We start from the raw sequence: 27,620 nt of genomic DNA, 5'->3' as shown, positions 1-27,620 counted from the left end.
AGGGGAGGCTCGGTAGCTCAGCAGGGCGAGATAAGGATCAGACTTGCTTTCTGTTGCTTTCTTCAGTAGCTGTTTGAGAACTTGAACACCTTTCTCTGCCTTACCATTCAACTGAGCATACAGAGAACTGGATGTGATGTGTTGAAAGTCATAATGTGCTACAAACTGTTGAAGCACGGACCATTGTCGCTAACGTCAATCCTGGGAATTCCATGTCTGGCGAAGATGGATTTAACATGCATTATGACACTGCTTGCTGATGTGCTTGAGGACAGCGCCATCTCAGGATAGTTAGAATAGTAGTCGATCACTATTAGATAGTCTTTACCATTCAAATGAAAGAGGTCCATACCAACCTTTTGCCATGGTGCTTTTGGTAAGTCAGCTACTATCATTGGTTCCTTTGCTTGTTTGTTTTGGTGTTTCTGACATGTCTCACATATGCCTATCATGTTCTCAATGTCCTTATTTATGCCAGGCCAATAAACAGTGTCTCTTGCTCTCCTTTTGCATTTTTCAATTCCGAGGTGTCCCTCATGAATCCTTTTGAGCATGTCTCGACGTAGAGCCTGTGGAATGACTATTCTGTTCTGTTTTAGTAATAGTCCACTTGCGACACTCAACTCTGACCTGATGTGAAAGTACTTTGGACAGGAATCTTTTGGCCAACCATTGTGGGTGCTCGGGATAGTGCATCTGCTAACACTATGTGTTTGCCTGGTGTGTAGATCAGTTCAAAGTCATATCTTTGCAGCTTCATCATGAGTCGTTGAATCCTTGGAGACATCTCATTCAGATTTTTTTTTATGATGGCAACCAGTGGGCAGTGGTCTGTCTCAACTGTGAAGGTGGGAAGTCCATATATGTAGCCACGGAACTTTTCTAGTCCAACTACCAAGCCTAGACATTCCTTTTCAATCTGGGCGTATCGACACTCAGAATCAGTCATAGACCTGGCGGCATAGGCAACAGGCTTCCAATCTTCACCCTCTGCTTGCAGCAAGACCGCGTCTAGGCCATCTTTTGATGCATCCGTTGACACTTTGATTCTCTTTGTTGGGTCAAAGAAGGTGAGTACAGGTGTGGTTGTCAGCACTGTTTTGAGGTTTATCCACTCTTGTTCATGTCTTTCTGTCCATGCAAACTCATTTGTTTTATGTCGCAGGTCTCGCAGACAGGCTGTCTTGGCTGACAAGTTAGGAATGAACTTTCCAATGAAGTTTATCATCCCCATGATGCGTAGCACTCCTTTTTTGTCAGTGGGTCGGGGCATTTTGAGTATGGCGTTTACTTTTTCCATATCTGGCTCTATTCCTTTACCAGATAGATTATCTCCTAGGAAAGTGACTTCCTGGACGCCAAACTGACACTTGGCTTTGTTGAGCTTCAGTCCATTCCGACGTATGCTCTGTAGCACTTTAGTCAGTCTCTCATTGTGTTCTTTCAGTGTGGAGCCCCAGATGATGATGTCATCAACATAGACCCGAACTCCTTCCAGACCTTCAATTATGTGTTCCATCGCTCTATGAAAGATTTCAGATGCAGATATTATCCCGAAAGGCATTCTGAGGAAACAATACCTGCCAAATGGTGTGTTGAAGGTACAGTATTTGGTGCTCTCTTCATCCAATTTTAGTTGCCAAAATCCTTGTGAGGCATCGAGCTTTGTGAAGTATCTGGCACCTGACATTTCACTGGTGATTTCGTCTCGCTTGGGAATCTGGTAGTGTTCACGTTTTATGTTTGCATTTAAGTCCTTTGGATCCATGCATGCTCTTAGATCATTGTTCTTTTTCTTTACACATACCATGGAGTTAACCCAGTCTGTTGGCTCTTCGACTTTCCTGATGACTCCTAGTGTGGTCATTCTGTCCAGTTCTTTCTTGAGCCGGTCACGCAGGGGTGCTGGAACTCTCCGTGGAGCATGTACCACTGGCTGAGCATCCTCCTTTAGCTGGATCTTGTAAGTGAATGGTAGAACTCCAAATCCTTTGAACACATCCTGGAAATTACTCACTACAGAATCCACTGAGTCATCTGGTCTGCTTATGGCACAGTTTATACGGTAGACTCTCTTGACCAGTTCTAAGTCCTCACAAGCTTTGTCACCTAGTAGTGAATCAAGTCCTTCAGCCACAACAGAAAACATGAGATGATGCACTTTGTCTTTGACTGTCACTTTAAGTCTGCATACACCTAAGCTATCTATTTTCTGTCCATTATAGTTCTTCAGTAGTACTGACTTTTTCAGTATTTTGGGCTTTTCTTTCATATTTTTAATGTCACTCATACTGATTAAGTTTGCTTTTGCCCCAGTGTCTAGTTTCAATGTAACTAATGCTCCATTTACCTGCAGTGGCATTATCCATTTGTCCTCTTTTACTGCATTAACTTTATGTTCAGCATTGTCCATTCCTGAGGGCTGCACATTTTCTGTATCCTTTTCTATATTGTCACATGACACCATTCCTACAAAAAATGTCTCACTTAAATCAGTGTCCTCTTTTACTGCATTAACTTTATGTTCTTTCTTTGTTTTTACTTTTGAAAAGCATTGTTTGGCAAAGTGATTCTTTCCATTACATTTTGTGCACATTTTCCCCAAACGCTGGGCATTGTCTTGACTGGTGCTGGTAACCACAGCGTTTACAATTAAAAATTCCATCCTCCGATTGCTTTGCATTTCTGTTCTGCCCACGTTTCTTCCCTTTGTAGGACACAGCACCAACAGCAGCACAGTCGCATCATTATTAATTTCACTGAAAGTCTTTGCGTGCTGTTGAGCTAGCTCACTGGCATGGCATATTTTCACAGCATTCTCCAATGTTAGTTCAGTTTCTCTCAACAAATGTTCCCTGACCTTTTTATCATGAATACTAAACATGATCTGGTCACGAATCATGGATGATTTCAGTTCAGAGAAATTACATGTCTGTGCTTTCAGTTTCAGATCGGTCACAAAGCTATCAAAAGTCTCATTTTGCTGCTGTGCTGTGAACGGAACACGTACCTCTCATAGGTCTCGTTCTTTTTGGGAGAACAATGTGTATCAAACTTCTTTAGCACATCGTCCATTTTTTCTCTGTCCTCCTCTTGATCAAATACAAACGTATTAAATACCTCTATCGCCTGCGGACCTGCAACCGTGAGCAGTAACGCTATTTTCCTTGCGTCTGGCTTCGTACCGAACCCGATGGCAGCAATGTAGAGTTCGAATTGTTGTTTGAAAGTCTGCCAATTGCAGTCGACATTCCCCATGAGTTTTAAACCCTCCGGTGGCTTCAAATTCTCCATGTCGCATTTCACAATATTCAGCAGATATTACTAATCCTGGTACCATGTTATGTTCATAAATAAATAGACGTTTTCATTATGAACAGCTAGCTTGAGCTAGTCATTTATTCAGCCATGTGGACTAGTGTACAGGCATCCATCTTGACTACTGCCTTGTGGGTAGCCCACTACTAAACATACAGCTCCACCCAGTGTACCATTCTAGAATGACATGTTACTGATCATTACAGCACAGATTACTTGGACCCTCCAAGGACACAAGAGATCATGAACTCTACCCAATCATCAACAACAATTTGCAGTGCTGTAGTGCTTTTCACATATACATAAAACAAATAGCTATGCACTTTTACAGCTTGGTGAGGGGGAGGAGGGTTAGAGAACAGTCAGGGAATCTAAGCAGGAAGAGGGAGAAAAGCAGCAAGCTGTGTTCAACGTGGAGGAGTACTGATTCATCAGTTGAGGAAGAACAATAAGTGGCAATCAGCAGGTCTCCTTGACCTGGGGTCTCGAGGGGTCTGGAATCAGTATTGAGGACTCCCAGGGCTGCTCCCACCCAACTGTATACCACTGTACTTCCAGCTCCTGTGGTGATGGAGGTCTCTGGGACATTGAGTGACAGGTATGATTCTGTGAGTATGACTATGTCAGGCTGTTGCTTGACTAATCTGTGGGACAGCTCTCCCAACTTTGGCACAAGTCCCCAACCATTAGTGAGGAGGACTTTGCACAGTCGAGTGGGCTGGGTGTGCCTTCATCGTGTCCAAATCCGATGTGTAGGTCGAAGCCGAGTGGTCGGTCCGGTTTCATTCTTCTTATTCTTTTTTGTAGTGGTTTGGTAACTGAAATGGCCTAGCAAGCCACTCAGTTGCAAGAGTCAACCACATTGATGTGGAACCGGAAGGTTTCCTTCCCAGTTGGATTTTTACGACAAGCCAATAGCTTCATGGTCACTTTTACTGATACCAGCTTTTATTCCAGACTTATTTGGTTTTTTAAAAAAAACTGAAATCAAATTCACAAACTACCATGGTGGAATTTGAACTCACATCTCTGCATTAATAGTCCAGACCTCTGGATTACTAGTTTAGCAACATAACCACTATGCTACCGTACCCATAGAAGCAATTCTAATAGAGAGCAGTTGGAGAACAATGGAAACACATTCAACTACCTTAAAAAAGGCAAGGGGTTAGATAGGGTGATAGAAAGGACAAGAGAGTTGAGGGTGAGCTTTTCAACAAGGCATGACGGCAATTTCGAACAGAATGGGGGCAATACATGAGCAAAGGAAAAGGTTGATAAATTAGGCAAGCATTTGGCTGAGCACAGATACTCAAGTGGTCAGGAGCTCAATCAAGTTAGGGTGTGGCATCAAGAGGGCTGGGAAAAGTAGGAGTAACAGTGTAAATGGAGGAGGTTGAGGCAGGGGAGTGAACAGACTCAATTTTCAAAGCAAAGGAATCGGCGAACTCTTCAGATGCTACATTGGAAATAAGAGTGTTGAGGGAGTCAGGGGGAGGGAAAGCAAGGTGGACAAAGAACGCAGTTATCAGTGGAGAAGAGGAGCTTGGAGTTTGCCCTCACCCCACAGGATAGTCCTGGACTGATGAGAGGACTTGACCACAGCAAGGAGGTGATACTGCCCAAATCAAATCTGGCAGTGGGTGCCCAGGCTAATCATGCATCAGGCTGTGGATCTCACATTTAAGGTTGCAAAGTAGCTGTTGCCCTAAGGGGTTGCAGACCATGAAGGACCAGGAGGGAACAGGATATTGAAGGCAGAGGAAAAGCAGATGTTGAGCAAGTTGATAGAGGCAACGACATCATGATTGGCAGCGGACCAAAGGAGAGGGAGTTGGGAATTAGATAGTGTTATGGAAGAAGCTAAAGCAGAGGTTGATAGGAGAGGGGTTTGAGTGGGCAAGGGCTTGTTGGTTGTGACAGAGAGGAGGAAATGTTCTAAGATGGCCCTGTCAGTAATCAAGATCTCAATCCATTTTACTTCCTATTCAAAGACTCTCAACAAAGAGCTGAATCCGAAATCTGTTACATAGAGGACTTGCTCCATGTTGGGCTACGCATCCTTCCAAACCATTTCCTCACAATCTAACTACAACAGAGGCTGATGTACTCATCTTTCAAGTCAGTTATGGTTGGAATGTTTTCCTAGCTGAATACCAAGAACATCAATGGCAGCTGCGTACTAGAACCAGCAGATCCCCCATCAATCTCTTCAGCTTGTGCTAGCTCCCATACCATTCAAATTAGAAGTTGAAATCTGAGGTTACATATAAATTAAGCTCTCAAAAACCTTACAAATGACCCTAAAGAAACATTAACAAAGCAAACATGTGACATGATCTTTTTGCTAAATTTAGTGTGGTTATTGGAATGCAATATTTTTGATTTCAACAGCAGAAGAACTGTGGGGCTATTATCATAAGATACATTACAGTATATTACAATCGCAATTCCTCAGATAATGAAGCAGTCCGTGCCCACATGCAGCAAGACCTGGGCAACATTCAGGGTTGGACTGATAAGTAGCAAGTAACATTTGCGCCACACAAGTGCCAAGGAATAATTATCTCCAGTGAGAGAGAGTCTAACCACCTCCCCATGACATTACCATCATCAAATCCACCATCAACATCCTGGGGGCCACCATTGTCCAGAAACTGAACTGGACCAACCACATAACTACTGTGGCTACAAGAGCAGGTCGGAGGCTGGGTATTCTGTGGTGAGTGACTCACCACCTGACTCCTCAAAGCCTTTCCACCACCTACAAGGCACAAGTCAGGAGTGTCACGGAATACGCTCCACTTGCCTGGATGAGTGCAGCTCCAACAACACTCAAGAAGCTCAACACCATCCAGGACAAAGCAGTCCGCTTGATCGGCACCCCATCCACCACCTTAAACATTCACTCCCTCCACCACCGGCACACCGTGGCTGCTGTGTGTACTACCTACAAGATGTACTGCAGCAACTCGCCAAGGCTTCTTCGACAGAACTTCCCAAACCTGCGACCTCTATCACTAGAAGGGCAAAGGCAGCAGGCGCATGGGAACACCACCACCTCCAAGTTCCGCTCCAAGTCACACACCATTCTGACTTGGAAATATATCGGCGATCCTTCATCATGGCTGAGTCAAAATCCTGGAACTCCCTCCCTAACAGCACTGTGGAAGTACCTTCATCACATTGATTGCAGCGGTTCAAGGAGGAGACTCACCACCATCTTCTTGAGGGCAATTAGGGAGGGGCAATAAATGCTGGCCTTGCCAGCGATGTCCACATCCCATGAATGAATAAAAAAAAGTGTCAGCCGTGGCTCAGTTGATAACATCCTTGCCTCTGACTCAGAAGGTTGTGGGTTCAAGTCCCACTCCAGAGACTTGCGCACAAAAATTTAGGCTGGCACTCCAGTGCAGTACCGAGGGAGCATTGCACTGTCAGAGGTGCCATCTTTCGGATGAGACATTAAACCGAGGCCCATCTGCCCACTCAAGTGGAAGTAAAAGATCCTATGGCACTATTTCGAAGAAGAGCAGAGGAGTTAGCCCCGGTTTCTTAGCCAAAATTTATCCCTCAATCAACATCACTAAAGCAGATTATCTGGTCATTATCACATATGTTTGAAGGTACTTGCTGTGCGCAAATTGGCTGCCACATTTTCTACATTACAACAGTGACTACACTTTTTTTTTAAAGTACTTCATTGGTTGTAAAGTGCTTTGGAATGTCAGGTGGGTGTGAAAGGTGTTATATAAATGCACATCTTCTCTTGGATTCTAGATCTTGGCGGTTTCCCTTGCATCTTCATGGCCAAAGTTGAACACATTTCTCAAAGTGCAGTTTAAAGAAACAACAACAACTTGCTTTTATGTAGCACCAGTAACATAGTAAAACATCCCAAGGTGCTTAACAGGAGCATTAACAAAATTTGACACCGAGCCACATATTTGGACAGACAACCAAAAGCTTAGTCAAAGGGGTAGGTTTTAAAGGAGCGTCTTAAAGGAGGCGAGAAAGGTAGAGAGACGGAGAGGTTGAGGGAGAGAATTCCAGAGCTTAGGATCTAGACAGCTGAAGGCACGGCCGCCAATGGTGCAGCGATTAAAATCAGGGATGTGCAAGAGGCCAAGATTGGAGGAGCACAGGGATCTCAGAATTGTAGGGCTAGAGGAGGTTACAGAGAAAGGGAGGGGCGAGGCCATGATTTGAAAACAAGGATGAGAATTTTTAAATAAAAGTGTTGCTGGGCCAGGAGCCAATGTCGGTCAGCGAGCATAGCGGTAATGGGCAATGTTCTGCCTCATTTTTTTTGGGTGCGCGGTACATTCAAAATTTAATCTCCAATTGAAAAGCCGGTAAGCGGCCTGCGCAGAACCTCCAGACAGCGGCGCAGCTTAGCAGGAACGTGGTGATGGGTGCGAGTTATGATACAGGCAGCAAAGTTTTGGATAAGCTTAAGTTTATGGAGTGTAGAAGATAGGAGGCCAGCCAGGACAGCATTGAAATGGCCATGTCTAGGAGGCAACAAAGGCATAGATGAGCATTTCAGCAGCAGCAGAGTTGAGGTAGGGGAAGAAACAGGCGATGTTACAGAGGTGGAAGTAGGCGGTTTTGGTGATGAAACGGATGTGGTCGGAAGCTCCTCTTCGGATCAAATTCGGCACCAAAGTGCGGAACAGTTTTAGCACTGTTTCATCTAACATTTACCCTGCCGATATAATATAGTTCATCATTTGCTTTGCGAACTGTTATTCATTGACCCCTGCTGGAGGTGTGTGTCAGGATGTCAACAAAGCACATAATATTTGCTGCCTATGCTCACATGTAAAGAACGGCCACCTGGGTGTGGCACCAGGGAAAAACCAACACTCAGGGATTTGTTCCTCAATGTGATTTGTCAAAACATCAGGAAGCAGAGGGAGAGAAGAAAGAAAACACTGCCATATTACATAGTATTGAACCTGGAATGGAAGGCATTTCATGTTTGCCACAATGCCGAGGTAGAACTCCTGGCAGTCACATTGAGTCAGCTGAATTGTTAAGCACCTGTTATTAACATCCATCAGTAATGTGCCCCTTAGTGAATTGATGCACAGTGTGTTTTGGTAAATATTTTATGAACACAGCAGAGATAAATCCATCCAAATACAGATGGCACTTGTTTTCTGCACCAACCATTGGGGCCTAGCCATTGGGACGTGCAGCACCCATTTTGCATGGATGGTTAAGGTTTCTCTGACAACTACAAGAGAAACTTGCTAAATACACTTTAAAATAAAATAAAAAATAAAAAATATATTGCTTGGAAGCTGCATTTTTGATGAACATAACAGCTCCAAAATTCCAACTCATTTATGCCCGTGATGTACCATTCAGTCAGGACTTGTGCTCATCAATGCTATCCAGTGCTGGGCCAAACATAAATTGCTCATTGGTCTATCCTTTGGTGGTTCTTTAGCACAAATCTCATGTAACACTGAGTATGCTTGGAAAGTAGCAGTGTAGCCTTTATAAAGCCAAGTTTGGCAGAATATTGCAGCAGCGGCAGGATGTGAGAGCAGCTAATAAGTTGGAAACTTTTGGCCTGACAGAGTTATGTCAGGTATTTTTTTTTTATTCGTTTATGGGGCCTGGGCGTCGCTGACAAGGCCAGCATTTATTGCCCATCCCTAGCTGCTCTTGAGAAGGTGGTGGTGAGCCACCTTCTTGAACCGCTGCAGTCCGTGTGGTGAAGGTACTCGCACAGTGCTGTTAGGGAGGGAGTTCCAGGATTTTGACCCAGCGACGATGAAGGATCGGCGATATACTTCCAACTCAGGATGGTGTGTGACTTGGAGGGAAACTTGGAGGTGGTGGTGTTCCCATGTATATTTGTGATTTTGTGCCACTTTTTGAGCATGTCTTCCAACAGAGGATATGGCAGAGGTAACCAAAGAAGGGCACAGGGTGTTCAAAGAAGCCAGAGAAAAAGGCCTCAAATTTGAGAGACCAATCTACAAGTTGCCCTGGATGAGATGTAGCAAATAATGATTACTGGATGCCATGGGAGAAACCTCAAAAAAAGAGTACATGTACCATATGAAGGGAAGTAGCAGTACCACTGAGTGCTATACCTCTCACCCCAAGAACTGCAGACTACGGCCAGAAAAAGTTGAATGACCTGACAAGTGTTATGTATTGGGTGTTCTCCTCCCACCTGCAGTGGTGCTGTCACAGCAGATAAATGGTTGGGGTTGTTCTCTTGGTTAAGCTCTAGCTCTCTGTTCGGTTCTCTCCAGAACCTTCTTTTTGAATAAAGCGCTTCATGTTTTGAATATCTGAGTTGAGAGTCCTAATTCTGTCTAGATAGAAAGGTACAGACACAACAAAGTGGCGACAAGGATCGGATGAATCTGCGTTTTGGGAACTTTCTTGTTTTCGACTACAAAACACTCGGAACAGAGATTGCAGCATCACATTAACGTTACGGGTGCAGTGAGTAAACAGAAATTAAAATTTGAAACGTGAGATGGCTACTATATTAGGAAACATTGGTGATTTTGATGAAAATGTGGAGCAATGGAGTGCTTATACGAAACATTTTGACTATTTTGTTTTGGCGAATGCGGTGGCAAACGAAAAGGTCGTGCCTACCTTTTTGAGTATAATGGGGGCAAAGACATTCAATTTACTTCGCAGCATTGTACAGCCAGATAAGCCAGGAACTAAAACATATAAACAACTAGTGGAAATTCTTGGAGCACATTTTTCACCAAAACCTCTGGTTATTGCTGAGAGATTTCGATTTCACAAACGGAACCAAGAGGAGGGGAAATCAGTGACGATGTTTATTGCTGCTTTAAAAAAGTTGTCAGAACACTGCCAGTTCAAGGAGGTGCTGAATGACACCATTAGAGACAGACTTGTGTGTGGTCTGCTAAGTGCAGCCACACTGAAGCGCCTTCTTACTGAGGACAACCTTACTCTTGAAAAGGCCATTGAAGTTAGTGTCTCCATGGAGATGGCGGAAAAGGAGGCTCACCAGTTGGGTTCAACAGGGAGAGTTCACAAGGTGCCGTGAGCCTAAAGGAGCACGGAACGGCACATGTTATCGTTGTGGGAAAACGAGCCATCACGCTAATGACTGCTGGTGTATGGAGCCGGAATGCCGAAATTGTGGCAAAAAAGGTCACATTGAATGTGCCTGTAGAGGTAAAAAAAAGAACAGACAGAGCTGGGAAGCATGAAAGCAAAATGTCTGTATTTGGATAAAAGAAGAAAAAGGGTGTTCATTCAGTGCAGTATGATGGAACAAGCAAAACAGAGGGGAGCGACATCTCTGAGGAGGAAGAGGTGCACATACTGATGGTTACAGGTGGTCCAAATGGCTACTGGGTGTCGCCACTGGTGGAGGGACAATCAGTGCGGATGGAAGTGCACACAGGCGCGGCTGTGTCCCTTGTTTCAGACACTGTCTACAACAAAATGCTAAAGCATCTTACCCTTCAGCCAACAAACATTGTGCTAAAGACGTATACCAGCGAACCTGTGGCCATGAGAGGCGCCATTGAGGTGACAGTTAAATTGAACGGACAGACTGCGAAACTGCCACTATATGTGGTAAAGGGAAATTACCCATCTCTACTGGGACGTGCGTGGCTAGAGAAAATCAAGCTGGACTGGCCTGCAGTCCGCATGATGTCAAAAGGGGAGTCGGGTCTGACTGCAGTTTTAAACAAACATGCAGAACTCTTCAATGGTGAACTTGGGAGCATGAAAAAGATCAGCGTGAGACTGGACATTAAACCTGACAGCAAGCCGAAGTTTCACAAAGCCCGACCTGTACCCTATGCAATTAGGCCAAAAGTTGAGGCTAACTTGGAGGCCTTAGTCAAGAAGGGAGTCCTGGAGCCTGTGAGCGTGAGCAAATGGGCCACACCCATTGTTCCAGTCCTGAAAAAGGATGGATCCGTTCGAATCTGCGGGGGTTTTAAAGTGACTATTAACCCGGTGCTGTCTGCGGAACAGTACCCTCTTCCCCTCATTGGTGATCTTTTTACAGGCCTGGCCGGAGGGCAAAAGTTCAGCAAAATAGACTTATGCCAGGCTTATCTACAAATGCATGTCGATGACAAATCAAAGGAGCTGCTGACAATTGTGACACACAAGGGGCTATACAGGTACTGCCGCCTTCCGTTTGGAATTACGTCGGCCCCTGCTCTATTCCAAAGGGCAATGGATCAGATCTCGAGTGGACTGCCAGGAGTCCAGTGCTACCTGGACGACATCCTTGTCACTGGGACAAATGAGGAGGATCATCTTCTGAACTTGGATGCGACACTACAGCGACTGAAAGAGTACGGACTCAGAGTTCGTAAGGACAAATGTGAATTCTTTCAGTCTTCAGTTGAGTACCTGGGGGCATGTGATTGACGCTACTGGCCTGCATAAGGCGCCATCAAAGGTCAAGGCGATCGTGGAGGCCCCAGCACCCCAGAATGTGAGCCAGTTACGTTCATTTCTGGGGCTACTTAACTACTATGGGAAGTTTATTCCAGACTTAGCAACATTGCTGAAGCCGTTACATCAGTTGCTATGTCAAGGCAAAACATGGAAATGGACTGAACTGTGCAACGAAGCTTTCGTCCAAGCAAAGAAAGCATTGCTGAAGTCGGAGGCCCTGACACACTTCGACCCAAAGCTACCCATGCAGCTAGCATGTGATGCATCACCATATGGTGTGGGAGCAGTCATATCCCACATCATGCCTTCTGGGGAAGAGAAACCGATCGCCTTCGCATCACGCACCTTGAACAAGGCCGAGAGTAACTATGCGCAGATTTAGTGCGAGGCCTTGGGAATCGTTTTTGGAATTCGAAAATTTCATCAGTACCTGTTTGGGAGAAGGTTCACACTCCTGATGGACCACCGTCCATTGACTTCAATCTTCGGGCCCCACACCGGAATTCCGTCTCTCGCTGCAAGCAGGACGCAAAGGTGGGCTTTACTGTTGTCAGGACACACATACAACATCAAATATCGCAAATCAGACTTGCACGGCAACGCAGACGGTCTCTCGAGGCTGCCCTTGCCTGTTACTCCCCCAGAGCCTCGTCAGATAGACATCTTCTACTTTAGACAAGTGGAGGGAGCACCTGTCACTGCAGTTCAGGTGCGAAGGTACACCCGCAACGATCCAGTCCTGTCTGAGGTAATGGACAATGTCATTCGAGGGAGAGCTATAGGAGATTCTCCTAGTTTGAAACCTTACGTTTCAAAAAGAAATGAGCTCTCCGTCCAGGCAGGTTGTCTTCTTTGGGGACGCCATGTCATCATTCCGCCACCTCTGAGGGAACCTATACTGCAACAACTTCATACAGGCCACAGTGGGATGGTTCGGATGAAGGAAATGGCAAGAAGCTACTTCTGGTGGCCAGGTCTCGATGGAAATATTGAGAAAGCCAAAACATGTTCCCCATGTCAAAGGGTCCGGAATGCTCCACAGCTGGCAACCCTACACCCCTGGGATTGGCCTGAAGAAGTGTGGCAGCGAGTACATGTGGACTTCGCCGGTCCTTTCGAAGAGAAGATGTTTATGGTGGTTGTGGACGCTCGTAGCAAGTGGCCGGAGGGCGCTGTGATGAGGTCTACCACGGCAGAGAAAACAATTGAGAAACTGGGTGAGATGTTCAGCCGTTATGGCTCACCGGAACAACTCGTAAGTGACAACGGTCCACAATTTGTATCACAGTAGTTTGCAACCTTCCTGCATGTGAATGGTGTCCAACACATCAGGTCTGCGCCCTATCATCTATCTACTAACGGCCTGGCAGAAAGGTTCGTGCAAACTTTGAAGCACGTCTTGAAGGCATCGCAAGGTCAGGGCTCAATCCACCAACGTCTGAACAGCTTCCTGTTGTCCTACAGGAACGAGCCGCATGCCACAACCAAAACTTCCCCCGCTTCGCTCATGATGAAGAGGCAGTTGCGGACAAGTTTTGACTTACTCAAACCTCCACGGGCAGAGCAGGTTGTCCATCGTCAACAACAAGCTCAAGTTGAAAGGAGAGAGAAAAGAGCCAAGGCAAGACGGTTTCATCCTGGAGAGCACGTCCTAGCTCGAAACTACAACACTGGACCGAAATGGGTTCCTGCTACGGTGATCGCGCAGACGGGCCCTGTGTCTTACGCGGTTGAGGCTGCTGAGGACGTCGTCTGGAGAAGACACACAGATCAACTGTTGCTAGGAGCAGAGGCAGCCACAGAGGCTCCAACGGCTGGTTGGCCTGAACTGTTTCCGGATGATGCCGCAAACCAGCATCCTTTGCCACAGTGCTCTTCTCCAACACAGGAAGTCAAAGAGACTGTTCCACCTGTGCAAACTCCTGACTTTCGACTGACACAGGCACCTTCTCTATCTAGGCCTGTGTCAATGCCTACTGCTGTGGAAGCCAGCGATGACCGCCGGTATCCTGTCAGAGAGCGGCGGCCTCCAAGACGCTTGGATCTGTAGGCTTAGTGACTTACCCACAAGACTGGGGCAGAATAAACCCCAGGGTAAAGTCAGGGTTTGAGGCAGTCTACCTCTACCTTTGGTTAGTTGAGTGCATTGAAAGTAACTTACCTGTTGAGGAATAATGTGGACCTTTCATTTAAGAGGGGAGGAATTTGTTATGTATTGGGTGTTCTCCTCCCACCTGCAGTGGCGCTGTCACAGCAGATAAATGGTTGGGGTTGTTCTCTTGGTTAAGCTCTAGCTCTCTTTGTTCGGTTCTCTCCAGAACCTTCTTTTTGAATAAAGCACTTCATGTTTGAATAAAGCACTTCATGTTTGAATCTCTGAGTTCCGAGTCCTAATTCTGTCTAGGTAGAAAGGTACAGACACAACAACAAAGGCAGGCATGGTAACACATCAGCCACTCTCTCTTCTCTTCCTTGGGAACTAACACACTGTTCAATCTCTAAAGTTAACAGCTGCACAAATAACACTTTCACATGCATTGCGGTTAAGGGGGCACTAACTAGGAATCTACCAATAGATGCTGCCATCTCCCCTAAGGAATTGCTTGCATACAGAACAACTTACATTTATATAGCACCTTTAACATGGAAACATTTCCCAAAGCACTTCACAAAAGGTAATAAAAAAGGGACATCAAGCCAAGGAAGGAGATATTAGGAGGGATGACCAAAAGCTTGGTCAAAGAGGTGGGTTTAAAGGAGGATCTAACAGGAGAGGAAGGTGGAGCGACAGAAGAGTTTAGGGAGGATATTTCATAGTGTAGGGAAAAGGTGGCTGAAGGACAGACACCAGCAGTGAGACAAAGTGAGGGGGTTTCACAAGAGGCCAGAGTCAGAGGAATGGAGAGTTTGCAGGGGTGGGGCTATACAGGGTTATAGAGATAGGGAGGGGTGAAGCCATGAAGAGATTTAAACACAAAGATGAGAATTTTAAATTTGGGGTGTTGGGAGTACCAGGAGTCAAGTAGGTCAGCAAGGACAAGGGATACAGGTGAGCAAGACTTGGTGCAGGATGGGATACTGGCTGAAAAGTTTTAGACACACTGAAGTTTACAGAGTATGGAGAATGGGAGCTAACTAGGAGAGCATTGTAATGGTTGAGTTTGGAGGTAACAAAGGCATGGACAAGGATTTCAATAGCACATGGGCTGAGGTAAAGTGAAAATGGGCAATGTTATGGAGGAGGAAGTAAACAGTCCATATAGAGAGGATATGGGGTCAGAAACTCAGGATGCTGAGGTTGCAGACAGTCTGGATCACCCTGAGACAGCATCCAGGACAAGAAGTATGTGTCATGGGTATGGAGATTGTGGTGGGAATAAACACAATTAGCTGGAGAAAATTGTGGATCATCAAAATTGGACGTCAACCAACAATTTGACAACAGAGAGGCAGTGGAGGAGTCAAGAGAGGTGGCGGAGAGGTAGAGCTGCATGTCATTTGCATACATGTGGAAGATAACCACGGATGCGGATGATGTTGCGAAGGGGTAGCATGTAGATGAGGAACAGGAAGGGCCAAGCATAGATCTTTGGAAGACCCTAGCAGTAACAGTCCAGAGGTAGGAACAGAAGCTATTGCTGGAAATGTTCTGGCTATAATCAAACAGGTAAGAGTGGAACCAAACAAGGGCAGTCCCACTAAGCTGGATAATGGAGGAAAGGCGCTGGAGGAGGCTGGTGTTATCAACCACATCAAATGTTGCAGGAAGGTCGAGGAGGGATAATGCACCATTGTCACAGAGAACATCACTTGTAACTTTGGTTAGAGTCATTTCGGTGCTCTGGGAGGGATGGGAACCAAATTGGAGAGATTCAAACAGGGACTTGCGGAAGAGAAGGGCACAAATTTAGGAGATGACTACACTTTCAAGGACTTTGGAGACGAAAGGAAAGTTGGAGATTAGGCGGTAGTTTGCAAGGAGAGCAGGATCAAGGTTAGGATTTTTGGGAATATATGCACAGACAGCTCCTTGGCTGATATGAAACAAAGCCCTTGAAATGAGTCTGTGACATCAAAATTGAGAGTGATTGTTACCTTCACAGTCATATCAAAAGCTGTCCAGGCAGATGATGGGGCTGTAGGTCTTCATGTAGTAGCTGACAAAGCTCTCCTATTGTGAAGTTCAGAGATCCTTGCTAAGATCTTTGTAGATCGGTATAGCCTGTAAATTCGTTAATGGCGCAATCTCTTTATATGCTGCCTCACCCCTTTTTCCTCTATCCTCTTCTGCTGCTGCTCCTCTTCCTCTATAATGCCAGTCAGAGGAATGTCCACTGGGGATTCCATACCTCTCAGCGGGGTTTCTCAATTCCTCAGTCAGAGGCAAGTCCACCACTGTCTGGGTAAAAAGCCAAAAAGCTCCAAAATCGATTTTGCAGCTCCAGTTATCAATGATCAAAGTTTCTGCAAGCTTCAGGCTCAAACTCGCCTCACTTCTGCCACTTCAGTTGTTACTGGTAACAGATACGCCTCATTTGAATAATTCTAAGTTTCCTCTGATGCACTGCAAGCATAATTTCCGGGTATTTGTCACGCCAACAGCATAGGTCCTCATTTTTATGGCCCAGAAATTCGGGTCTCCACAGGTGAGTACGCACGGGGTACTCACCCGTAGGCCCGATGGAAGTGCCGGTTTCCTGCATGCACGGGAAACCAGCACCTCTGTTCCTCTGAAAGCAGGGGTTCAGAGGTCAAACGCGTGCGCGGGAGAGGCTGCGCGTGCGCATCAAACTTAGGTTTTTTTTTCAAACAGGTTTTTCTGTGAGGGTAAGTCTGCAGAATTTACACATAAAAAGCAGGCGTAAGGACTGCTTTTTGCAAGGTAAGTGGTGAATTAATTAAAATTAAAACATTTTTTCCACAGGTTTATTATTTTTAAATACTTTAAAGCAAGGTAAGTTTATTTTTAGCCCCGTTTGAATATCAAATTATTTTTTTCAAAAATTTAAATTATTGTTTAAAATAGTTATTTCATGTAATTTATAGTTTATTTAAAAAATGTAATGTTTTTTTCAAATTTATTTGAAGGTTTAGTGCTATTTTGGGGCCGTAGTATTTATAAGTCTTGACAGCACTTCCTGTCAAGACTTATGAATGGAGCATTCCCTGCTCTGATTGGCTGCCCATGGCCCACGTGATCCCAGGGGACGCATTGAACTAACTGCGCCCCTGGGATACGCAAGCACTGCACGCCGGCAGCTGGACCAGGCCCCGGATCGGTATTCCACGGGGCCCTACAGCTCAACGGCCGGCGCGCAAGATAAGTGCAGGTCGGGGGCTTGCACCCGCGGGAAGCCCCCGACTTGAATTTCTGGGCCATTATCTATTAATGCTCTCTATGAGGTCTCAGCGGGCAGATGGGGGAGGCCCAAACAAATGGCGGAAACTCGGATGCATTAATTTTGGGACAGAAAAAACTGTTAGAAATAGTTACCATCCCAAATTGTAAGCATGGACGTCACATTGTGCCAATTTTGTGATCACAGAAACACCTAAAATCACTTTAAGAGTCATGAAAGTTTAAGAAAGAAAATACTTTAAAATATTGGTTAAATAGTATAATAGTTAATTTACCTGACTGACATTGTATTGAGAAACCCCCTCTTTTCTTGTTACAATAGTATAGGCTGAGTGACCCCCTTTATTCTTGCTACAATGGTACAGTCCTTAAGCTTGTCACATGGTATCCAGCCATTTTACAGCTCAAGCACCACGAGGCTGGAGAAGGCAGAAGCTTTGAGGGCTGGAGCAATACAGTTTTTGACCGTGTGCGTTTAAACGTGTTTTGCTTTGTAATTCTGTTTGTAAGGTGTTACAGTAAACAGTTTAAAGATAAAGTTATGGTTTGGAACGTTTTATTTCGACACGCGTCTACTCGTTGCTAAAGCCTCAAAGCTCAGTGGCTGCATGTTTGGAAATTACGAAGCGCCACTACAATCACTATGAAATTAGGAGCATAACTGGAGTTAACTTTTGAAAATCCTACACTGTAAACTTGTTCTTCAGATGCAATAAATACATCACAGGGGCCAGTTTCCACTCAATGATGAATGGGCAATACATTTTAGTTCTATATGGTCAATGCGGCAAGTTTCTTTATTTACCCAAAAAAAACACTGCAAATCAATAATATTTGTACTGAGTAAATATTTTTACCTACATTCATGGATAATTATTGAATTACTCCAGTAATTTAACTAGTCCCACATGAATCACAGTTGGATCCTGCCCCCACAACCATCTAACCTATTTCTCTAACAGTGACAATGCAAAAACTGATCTTAAAACAATACAGGAAACTGTGTTATCCGGAGGCTCGAGCCACCGGCAAAAATCAGGTACCATTTTCGTTAGGTTTTTTTTTCTTGTTGCTTTTTTCTCGTTGCTTTTTTCCTCAACAGTCAAGCTCTGCAAGGTCTGCTGAAGCTGTTGCTAAGCTACAGAGACACTTGGACTGTTTAGAAGCTGTTGCTACAGGGTTTGTTGACAGATACGGAGCTCATAAGCTTCCGTATCTTTCAACATTAGCGCTGGAGTGTTCGGCAGTTTTGAGGGAACGGCAACAGCTCGGTCCAGTCGGTGCCGGATAGCACAAAGTTTCCTGTAGTTGCACCTCGCAGCTATTCATTATTTCAAAGTTCTCATTCTAGTTTTATGTTTCGACCTCATTTCATTTGGGTAATTTAAAAGCATTTTCTTTGCTCTTGCAGTTTTTATCTTTTTCCAGTAATCATTTTATATAATTCTGCACTTATCCTGTCCATTTTCTTTCTCCATTTCTTTTATTTTTTTCTGTGTCTTTTTCTCTCAAGGTTTTGACTAAGTGAGAGAGAGATAAATGTCATTCAGGAGTATTGAAATGAAAGACAGATACTAAGATAAAGAGTGATGAAATATGATGACAGAAAAAAATGATAGCGGAGAAATCAAGACAGTAAAACTATACAGTTCCAGATGAAAATGAAACAAAGACTAAGGTTTTTCATAAAGACAAAAGCAAGGGATTTTTCAGGTGAAAAAAAATTGTTCAGTGCATGGTCCAATTTGAATATACAAAATGATCAGTTATCTTCCCTTGTTGTACAGTAACAATATATCAACTACACTATGTCTTCACACTGCATCAAGTAACACACACCTTTATTGAAATTAGTTACCCTTTCTTCCTGCATGAGAATCAACTTGTCCAATCTTACACACTGCAGAGATTTGCGAGATCCTGCTTACTCATCATTGAAAAGGTTGCCCAAGATATTTTTTTAAGACTTCCAGTCTTAAAGAATCTACATTTTACAAAGAAGGAAATTAAACAAAACAATGGACAGTTATGAGTGGTCAACCTATACCATTCTCATCTGCCTCCTTGGAAGCAGTGCATGGCACCTTTGGAGAGGCCAGGAAATATATATTTTTTCAACTTATAAGTCAGGTGGGAGAAAATCATTTGCACAATGGTGGGGAGAGACCAGGGAATAATGAATGAATTAAATCAAGACAAAAAGGAGATACATAAAACAAACAAAAGATCCAACATAACATGAAAGGGATAAAGACTTAAATAAATTTGGACAGGAAAGGGAAGGAGGGAATAGGATGCTATAGTCCTTTAACACACATCCTTTTAATTATGGGAGACCACAGTTTGATTTCAACCCATTCTTGTGTGATGAAAATCTTTTCTCTGCTGGTTGCAACCGTCTTATCAGTTTGGTTAGTCCCAGTCAAGATCCTGGTAGGCACAGGCCCACACCACTCTCCATACTTCAAAAAAATATTGACAATCTCACTCCAAGACCACAAGAATGACAGATGTGGGAAATATAAAAATTAACATTTGTACAGTAAATGGTGCTTTTTTTTTTACATTGATTTGAAACATTTTTTTGGATCACTGTGCAGGCAGTTTTGCTCCAAATCTGGCTCATACTGTATCAAACCTAGGACTGTTTTATGGTGAGACGGTGACAAAAAAGTGGTAACATCCCTCATTTTGATAAGGACATAAATTAATGAAAAAATATGAAGGGAAGAAAATCAATCGACGCATACAGCTCACCTTTGAACATAAATGGGAGAAACATAATTGTATATATAATACTTTTTGAGCTGTTGAACCACTGGGAATTGCCACACAAGAACAGAAAATAGTTTATATTGACAAGATTACCTGACTCTGCAGTTCACTTTGTTGCTTCAGGCGGAGGTTTTCTGGTGTATCAGCAACTATGGTGAATTGCTGCTTTGGGTAATGGCTGAAACAGTAAGACAGAAACAATCAGAATCAATAAATATTAATAAGCATGTTAAATACAAAAATAGAAAGAATGTGTACTTCACTTTTACAGGGTTACATTACATCCTGTGTTAACTGATTTTAGTTTAATATTCATTGGAACAGTAGGTGCTGGCAACGTAGGATGGGTGTGCCGGCATTTCCATGAATAGGGGAAGGGAGCAGGTTGGTGGTTGGGGTGGGGACCCTTTGGAACAACATACTGACAGGGAGATCTGCAGTCTTGCTGTCAGCCTGCTTTTTCTTTCCACCAGACTCATGGGCTACTGGAGCATGCTTCGCTTTTGCAGATTCTCATGCTTCCTAACCTACTTACCTATCCCACTTTAACTATTTCTACACTCTGTCTTGTATACGTCTTTTATTTCTTTTATTTCTTTCATTATGCTTCTTTTTGTCTCCTACGTACATCGCTTCTGCCATTTAACCATCGCCTGTTCTCACCTAAGCACTTTACAGGTCATTCTACTTCTTCTCCTCTTGGATGATAGTTGTGTGTTTTTCTTTTTCCCTTTCCCTCTTTCCCTTGTTCTGTTCCTTTTTAAATGCTATTCATTGGTAATATCTTCCAGGCCTAAGAAAGGGTCCCATACCCAAAACATCAACTGATTTGTGTTCTCAGCAGATGCTGCCTGACCTGCTGAGTGTCTCCAGCATTTTCTGTTAATTGTTCATCCCACATTAACTCATGCGTTCCATCCATGCTCCAGAACTGCAGCACATCACCTAGGCTGACATTTAGTGCAGTACCGACAGAGTGTTGCACTGTTGGAGGTGCCATCTTTCGAATGAAACGTTAAAACGCGGCCCCGTCTACCCTCTCAGGTGGATGTAAAAGCTCCCACAGGGAAGTTCTCCGTGTCTTGGCTGACATTTGTCCCTTAGCCAACATCAATAGGAGATTATTTGATCACTCATCTCATTACTAGTTGTCCCACCTGGTTGTATGCAAATTGGCTACCATTTCTCCACATTACAATGACGACACTTAAAAGGAAAAGTACTACTACTTTGGGATGCCCTGAGGTTGTGAAAGGCGCTATATGAATGCAAGTTGTTTTCTTCACTCAACTCTGCAACAGTAGATGACTGAAAAGACACACCCTCCACATCATAGGGGACAAGGCAGTTAAAGGAATAGCTGATTCATTTTTTTTTTAATCTCCTTTTATATGTCTGATTAAGAAGTTCTAGAATTGTGCCTTCTGGCATTTAGTCATTCATTGAGCTGATGTACCCATGATTTCATATATATTGTTTTGTTTTAAAACATCTGCATCTCTTACAATGAACTTAGTTATTAGCTGAAGCAGTAGACAAGGATCATTATCCTACGACCATATATGTCCAACTCAAAGTGGTCAAAGGTCAAGCAATATGGACTAACAGTGGATTTATTTTTGTTTCACTTTTCTGATAAATCTTTCCTTGGTTCCTGCCTACATTCTATAGATTGGGAACCTGTGTTGTGGGGAATAGTGTGCCTTGACTTGCATTCTCCAACACCGTGACATTCTCCGACACCGAGTTGGAACTTCAACGTCACTGTGGTGCCTACCAACAAATAACTTCTTCAGCATATGCAAATTTCAGCAATGTGTCACAAAGTAAAATAAACAGAACCATGACAGCTATAAACAAATCAATTGCGAATGAGAAGGAACTGTAGTTCAGTGAAGTATCCAGGGAATCCCTGTGCAGAAATAGGATTAAAGCATCAGCTCCAGGACTCTGAAACCCACAATCTCTATCAGCAACACAGGGAACTGTACTATGGCTATCTGTGGCACCACTGTGCATGTACTCAAAAAACACAGGCTTGCACAAGTGTGGTTTCATTTAACCAGAGAACATACATGGTAAATCTCTTTCAGCAAATCTGATGTGGAACTATTTTTCATTCCATATTGTTAGATGCCTCCTGGTCAAGTTCTTTGAAGTTCAATTTCAGGATATACACTAGAAAAATTAAAAAAAGGTAAAGGTGGCAACTCATAAGCTAGAATATTCATTTTGTCAATACTGGCTTTTCTTAAATCAATACCAAAAGGGGGGACCATCAAGATGCATCATTGCTGTAAATAGGCAATTAGGAAGATAACTAACCCTAGTTCTTAGACTGGGAGAACAGAATACTCTCAGATATTTAAAGCCTGATTCTACCCACTTCAGTTCCACCTTTGGGAGAGGAACAAATACCCTAGGAGTACTCAGGAGAGGGGAAAGGGGATCAGGGGTTTGGAAACAGACAACTAGACACACATGACAAGATGGTAGCTCATAAACACTGAATTAACAATCTAAATGGTCCTTGTCAAAGGGTGTCCTGAAGTCCATTTACACTAGCCCACTATATTTCCCAATCTATGATATTTGTCACTTCCTCAGAGAATTCTATTAGGTTTGTCAACCTCTATCTAATGAAAGGAGCCCCATTTCTATAGTGCCTTCTCGTAACTAAAGCCTCTCATCCCTGGTATCATCTTATGAATTTCTTCTTCACCCTCTCTCTAACCTTGATATCCAAACTAAAGTAAGCCACCAAAACTGAGCAATAGTCTAAATATGGCCTAGCAACTTGTGTAGGTTTAGCATCATTTCTTCACTTTTGTACTCTATGTCCCCATTTATAAAACCTAGGATCCCATATTTTGCTGCGTTCTTTTCCCTTTTCTAACAATCCATTTTTCCTCCTAGTTATAAAGATCAGTGGCCCTGATTTTAATTCCCCCGCGCGGCGGAAACCGTACCCGGGGGGGGGGGGGGCGCAGTTAGAATTAGGCTCTCACTTACCCTCTCTGATCCTGCTGCGTTCCCAATGTGTCCTGATCTTAACATGCTCTAATGAGCAGGCGAGTGGGACACCCACAGGAAGGCATTGGATAAGGTGCCACATAAAAGGTTGTTAAGCAAGATAAGGGCACATGGGGTTGGGGGTAAGGTATTAGCATGAATAAAGAATTGGTTAACAGACAGAAAACAGATACAGGAAACTTTCGTTTAACCGGAGGTTAAATGTCCGGAAAGCTCTATCTACCGGCAAAATTCAGGAGCCGTTTCCTATAAGTTTTTTTACTTCTCGTTGCTTTTTTTTTCCAGTCAGGCTCTGCAAGGTCTAGCTGAAGCTGTTGCTTAGCTACAGAGACGTTTTTAAGCTGCGGCCGACTGTTTTGAAGCTGTTGCTAAGCAACAGGGTTTGTTGATTCACACGGAGCTCAAAAGCTCCGTATGTTTTAACATTAGCGCTGGTTTCTACGGCAGTTTTGATGGTACGGCACCAGCTCGGTCCCGTCAGTGCCGGATACCAGAAAGTTTCCTGTAGTAGAGATAAATGGGTCATTTTCAGATTGGCAGGCTGTAAACTAGTGGGGTACCGCAAGGATAAGTGCTTGGGCCTCAGCTATTTACAATCTATATTAATGACTTAGATGAAGGGACAGAATGCAATGTATCCCAAGTTTGCTGACGATACAAAGCTAGGTGGAAAAGTAAGATGTGAGGAGGACGCAAAAAGCCTGCAAAGGGATATAGACAGGTTAAGTGAGTGGGCAATAAGGTGACAGGTGGAGTATATAGTGTGGGGGAAATGTGAGGTTATTCACTTTGGTAGGAAAAATAGAAAAACAGAATATTTTTTTAAATGGTGAGAAACTATTAAATGTTGGTTCAGGGATTTGGGTGTCCTAGTACAAGAAACAGAGGGCTAGAAATTCATTATAGCTCCAGGCACTAATGTTTTAGACTGCACGCAAAATTCATTCTCACTGCTCATGATTGGGGCACGAAATCAAGTCTTAAAGGCCTAGCTCAAGGCGTTACACTCAAAAGGGTGGACCAATATCAGTTGCAGTCTAATCTCAGTTTGTTGAGGCTGCCGCGGAACACGAATGGAGGCCGAACCGATCTGAGGAACACATGGCTTTTATTACATTCTCTTGAGAGATGGCTGCCTCAGCTCCTCTCTCTGCTAAACCTGAAAACAGAATGAGGGCGACGCCCGCGCTTTTGAGTACACACTGAGGGCGACGCCCGCTCCTTTGTCATGCCTTAAAGGCAGCATGCTTCTTAAAGGCAAGGCGCCCGATTTATTGTCCACGGACGGAAAAGTGGATTGCGCCCGTTTAGGTGGCGATCCGCCACAAGTTCATCATTACCACAGGCTTTTTCCACTACTTAAAGGGGAGGTTCATTGATACTGCAGCACCTCATTCTCAGCACTGCTGGCTGTGCAGCTGCCTCAGCAAGGAGAAGCGCAAGGAGAAAGAGCCGGAGGACTGAAGTAGGTGTGCTCATGGCAGATCCACCTCAGTCGGGTGGTCAAGGTGATTGAATGCTTCAATAAATGCTACATGCCACCATCTGTACCACAAGCACGAGACCCCCCAGCGCTCACTCACTAACACTCTCTACCTACCAACACTCACACCTACATCTCACGCCTTGCACACAATGACAGCTATTCAACTATGACAGGCACAAGGGTCATTAGTTATTAGAATGAATATGATATGCGTGATAAGTTTACGCACAAATTTTTTAATGATGTTTGCAATATTTTGTGGTCTCTCTCATTTCACCTTTGTGCCCAGGAGGACGCGGTGACATGGCATGACACAGGGATGGTATGGTGGGCATGTGGTGAGCAAAAGGGATCTGGGGTTTAAGTCATCCTGGTGTGAGGTTGGAGGTCTGTTTGAAGGAGGTGACAGAGTTCTGTGACCACCACCTTGGTGATGCGGAGCCATCTAATACACTGCTCCTCGCTTAATTGAAGGTGGGAGATGTGCTGCTGAAATATCCTCGGCGGGCAAGGCCTCCTGGTGAGAGCCCAGATGTCCCTCCTCATCCTGCTGCGCACATGTTCCCATATTTCTGGCTGCCTACGCTCCCTCCGCCATAGATCCTGGAGGGTGAGATGGCGCCAGTACAGCCCCCATTAATGTTGCCAAGTGTAGCAGATTGAATCTTTGAACAATAAATGTAGGCAGTTTGCACTTGCCAGAAGATTACTGATAAAAAAGAACCTTGAAATTACTCATACAAAGTGATCCACTAGCTGAAACTGACAAGATACCACTAAAACTAACCTGCCCTGACAGCTGCAAGTGATTAATGCAGATGCCTTTAATTAATGTCCCTGGAGCCGGCGTCCTGCAGCTGTGCGCCTCCTCTCCCCGTCACATGTCTGGTAGAGGCGGTAAGGTAGGTGGCGAAAATCAATATTGCAGATCGGGTGCCCAGTGAGCATTGCACGCTCACTGACGTCGCGATCTGCCTAGTGTTGAAGTGTCCATCGGTACATCGTACCGGTGCCGCAACAAGGGTGACAGGATTTGCCGTGCGTCGCTGGATTCGCCTCGCCCCAGCACTACTGCATCAGCGCCCTGTTAATGCCAGCTGCTGACACTAACGGGAGATGCCATCCAACTGAATGTTTCAGCAAGCAATTAGAAAGGCAAATGGCATGTTGGCCTTTATTGCTAGAGGGTTGGAGTACAAAAGTAAGGAAGTCTTGCTACAATTGTACAGGGCTCGAGTGAGACCACAGAGTCCAGTGGCAAGGGCACCAATCAAACAGATTGCTCTGTCCTGGATTTTGTCAATCTTCTTGAGTGTTGCTGCATCTATCCAGGTGAGTATTCCACTATACTCTGATTTCATCCTTGTAGATGGTGGAGACTCCTTGTGTGATCTGGAAGTGATTCATTCATGACAGAATACTCAACTCCTGTCCTGCTCTTGTAGTTATGATGTTGATACGGCTGGTCCAGTGAAGCATCTAGTTAGCAATGACCGGTATGATGTTGATGCTGGAGCGCTCACTGTGATAGTGCTGTTGAAGGTTGAGGAAAGGTGGCGATGAATCTGCACAAGGTATTGTTTGGGCAGCAGTTGGAATAGTGTGCGCAGTTTTGGGCACCCCCATTACAGAAAGGATACTGGAGCCATAGAAAAGGTGCAAAAACAGATTCATTAGGATACCACCAGCAAAGAAAGGATGTGGTTATACAGTACTGAGAAACTTGGAAAACTAAGGCTGCATTCACTGGCGCAGAGGCAGTTAATGGGGAATCTAATACAAGCCTTCAAAATTTCGAAAGAGCTGAACAGGTAAATTAGGGAACGATTATTTCTGCTGTTGGTGAATTGATAAAGAATCATAAATTCAAGATTAGATGAATAAAGAGGGAGATTAGAAGGTTTTTTTCACACCATGGGTTATTACAATGCATTACCACAAGTAATTATTGAAGCCATGTCAATCACGACATTTGAGAAGGAATTAGATTAGAAGAAAAATATTGAAAGGTGCAGGAAAATAGAATTGAAGTAAATAGCTCTGATGTGGGCAGGCAAGATGGGTTAAATGGCCAAGAAACTAACAAAATATCATAGTAATGATGAGCCTGAATGCATCATTGGGGAATATGAAGTCGTGCTTGCCCTCCACATAAAGGGGTGCTCAGACTAAAAACAAGGTTTAATAAGCACGGTCGGTGACCCCAAAACCCCTGCCTGTAAGTAACCAAATTATTTTTGACTATCTCACTTTGTACTAATTGTTGTATTGTTACTGCAGATTGCAGACAGACACAGGATGGATTGTAAAACTGCCTCCTGAGTTCAATCCAAAAGAGCCACAACCCATCCTCTACATTAACTGTGTATCCTGTTTTGGATCAAATAATTGAATCTCATCATCATTCATAAGGTCATCATTATCAAGTTGATAACATTCATATAAGGCAACCGTATAGCATTTTTATATTTTGAAATAGGCATTTCATTTTGGGAACAAGGCTGGGTAATGAATATTTGAATTGAACACAATGAGGCCATTTCAAAACCATTGTAATTCTAATAGCATGACTCATGAAAGAAAAACTGAAAAATATGGTGAAAGGTTTTATTTCTCAAAACATTTTGCTGAAAAGCCTTACGCATTATAACATTTTAAGACCTAAAATCTTGAAGATCGTTGGTAATATACATTTCATGAGTATTTTTTCCCACAAAAGTGGTCATATAATAGCAGTATTTCTTTTAAACTGAGGTGAATGATTAATGCATTGTGGTTGCCATGCTAATGGTGGTGCTAGTTCTTATGGCAACCAGAAAGCTTTAATCGGCAATTATAGTTTAAAATGACTACATCATTTTAAAAAAAATTGCCAACCAGTGAGAGTAGTCAGTAGCCGAAGAGCCCATTTTGATAAACAATGCTGAACCCCCAACATGAATCTCTAGCGGTTTCTGAAAATTCTATAAAGGGCAACATGCATTCAATCATTTCAGTTGTGGAGGATGACTGGTCTCATTTCTGAATAATAGGTAGTTCTATTTGTAATGGACTGTTGAAATAGGCTGGCGTTAAAAATTATATGGGGAAAAAGGCTGATTCAACTGATTAATAGCAAAATTCTGGAAGAAGGGATCCCATAGCTTTTGTAAAGTGGTGAACAAGATTATCCCAATATAAAAATTCACAGGATGCATCAGACGCCAA

At 43.8% G+C, this 27,620-nt stretch overlaps 1 protein-coding gene across 3 annotated transcripts in view; it reads right to left on the bottom strand.

The window, feature by feature from the left end:
- nebl (nebulette) overlaps positions 1–27,620 on the bottom strand; it is a 555,716-nt gene that overhangs the window by 307,015 nt on the left and 221,081 nt on the right. For all 3 annotated transcript variants that reach the window (XM_085987828.1, XM_085987829.1, XM_085987830.1), the window contains exon 3: positions 19,988–20,072. In XM_085987828.1, the coding sequence (XP_085843954.1) occupies positions 19,988–20,072 (85 nt within the window). The remainder of the gene's footprint in view (positions 1–19,987; positions 20,073–27,620) is intronic.

This window comes from Somniosus microcephalus, chromosome 5, assembly GCF_052327205.1.
Source record: "Somniosus microcephalus isolate GS21.2 chromosome 5, FLI_Smic_1.0, whole genome shotgun sequence".
NCBI lineage: Eukaryota > Metazoa > Chordata > Chondrichthyes > Squaliformes > Somniosidae > Somniosus > Somniosus microcephalus.
Note: the sequence above shows the minus strand (reverse complement) of the source record. Positions and strands in the feature narration are given on the sequence as shown.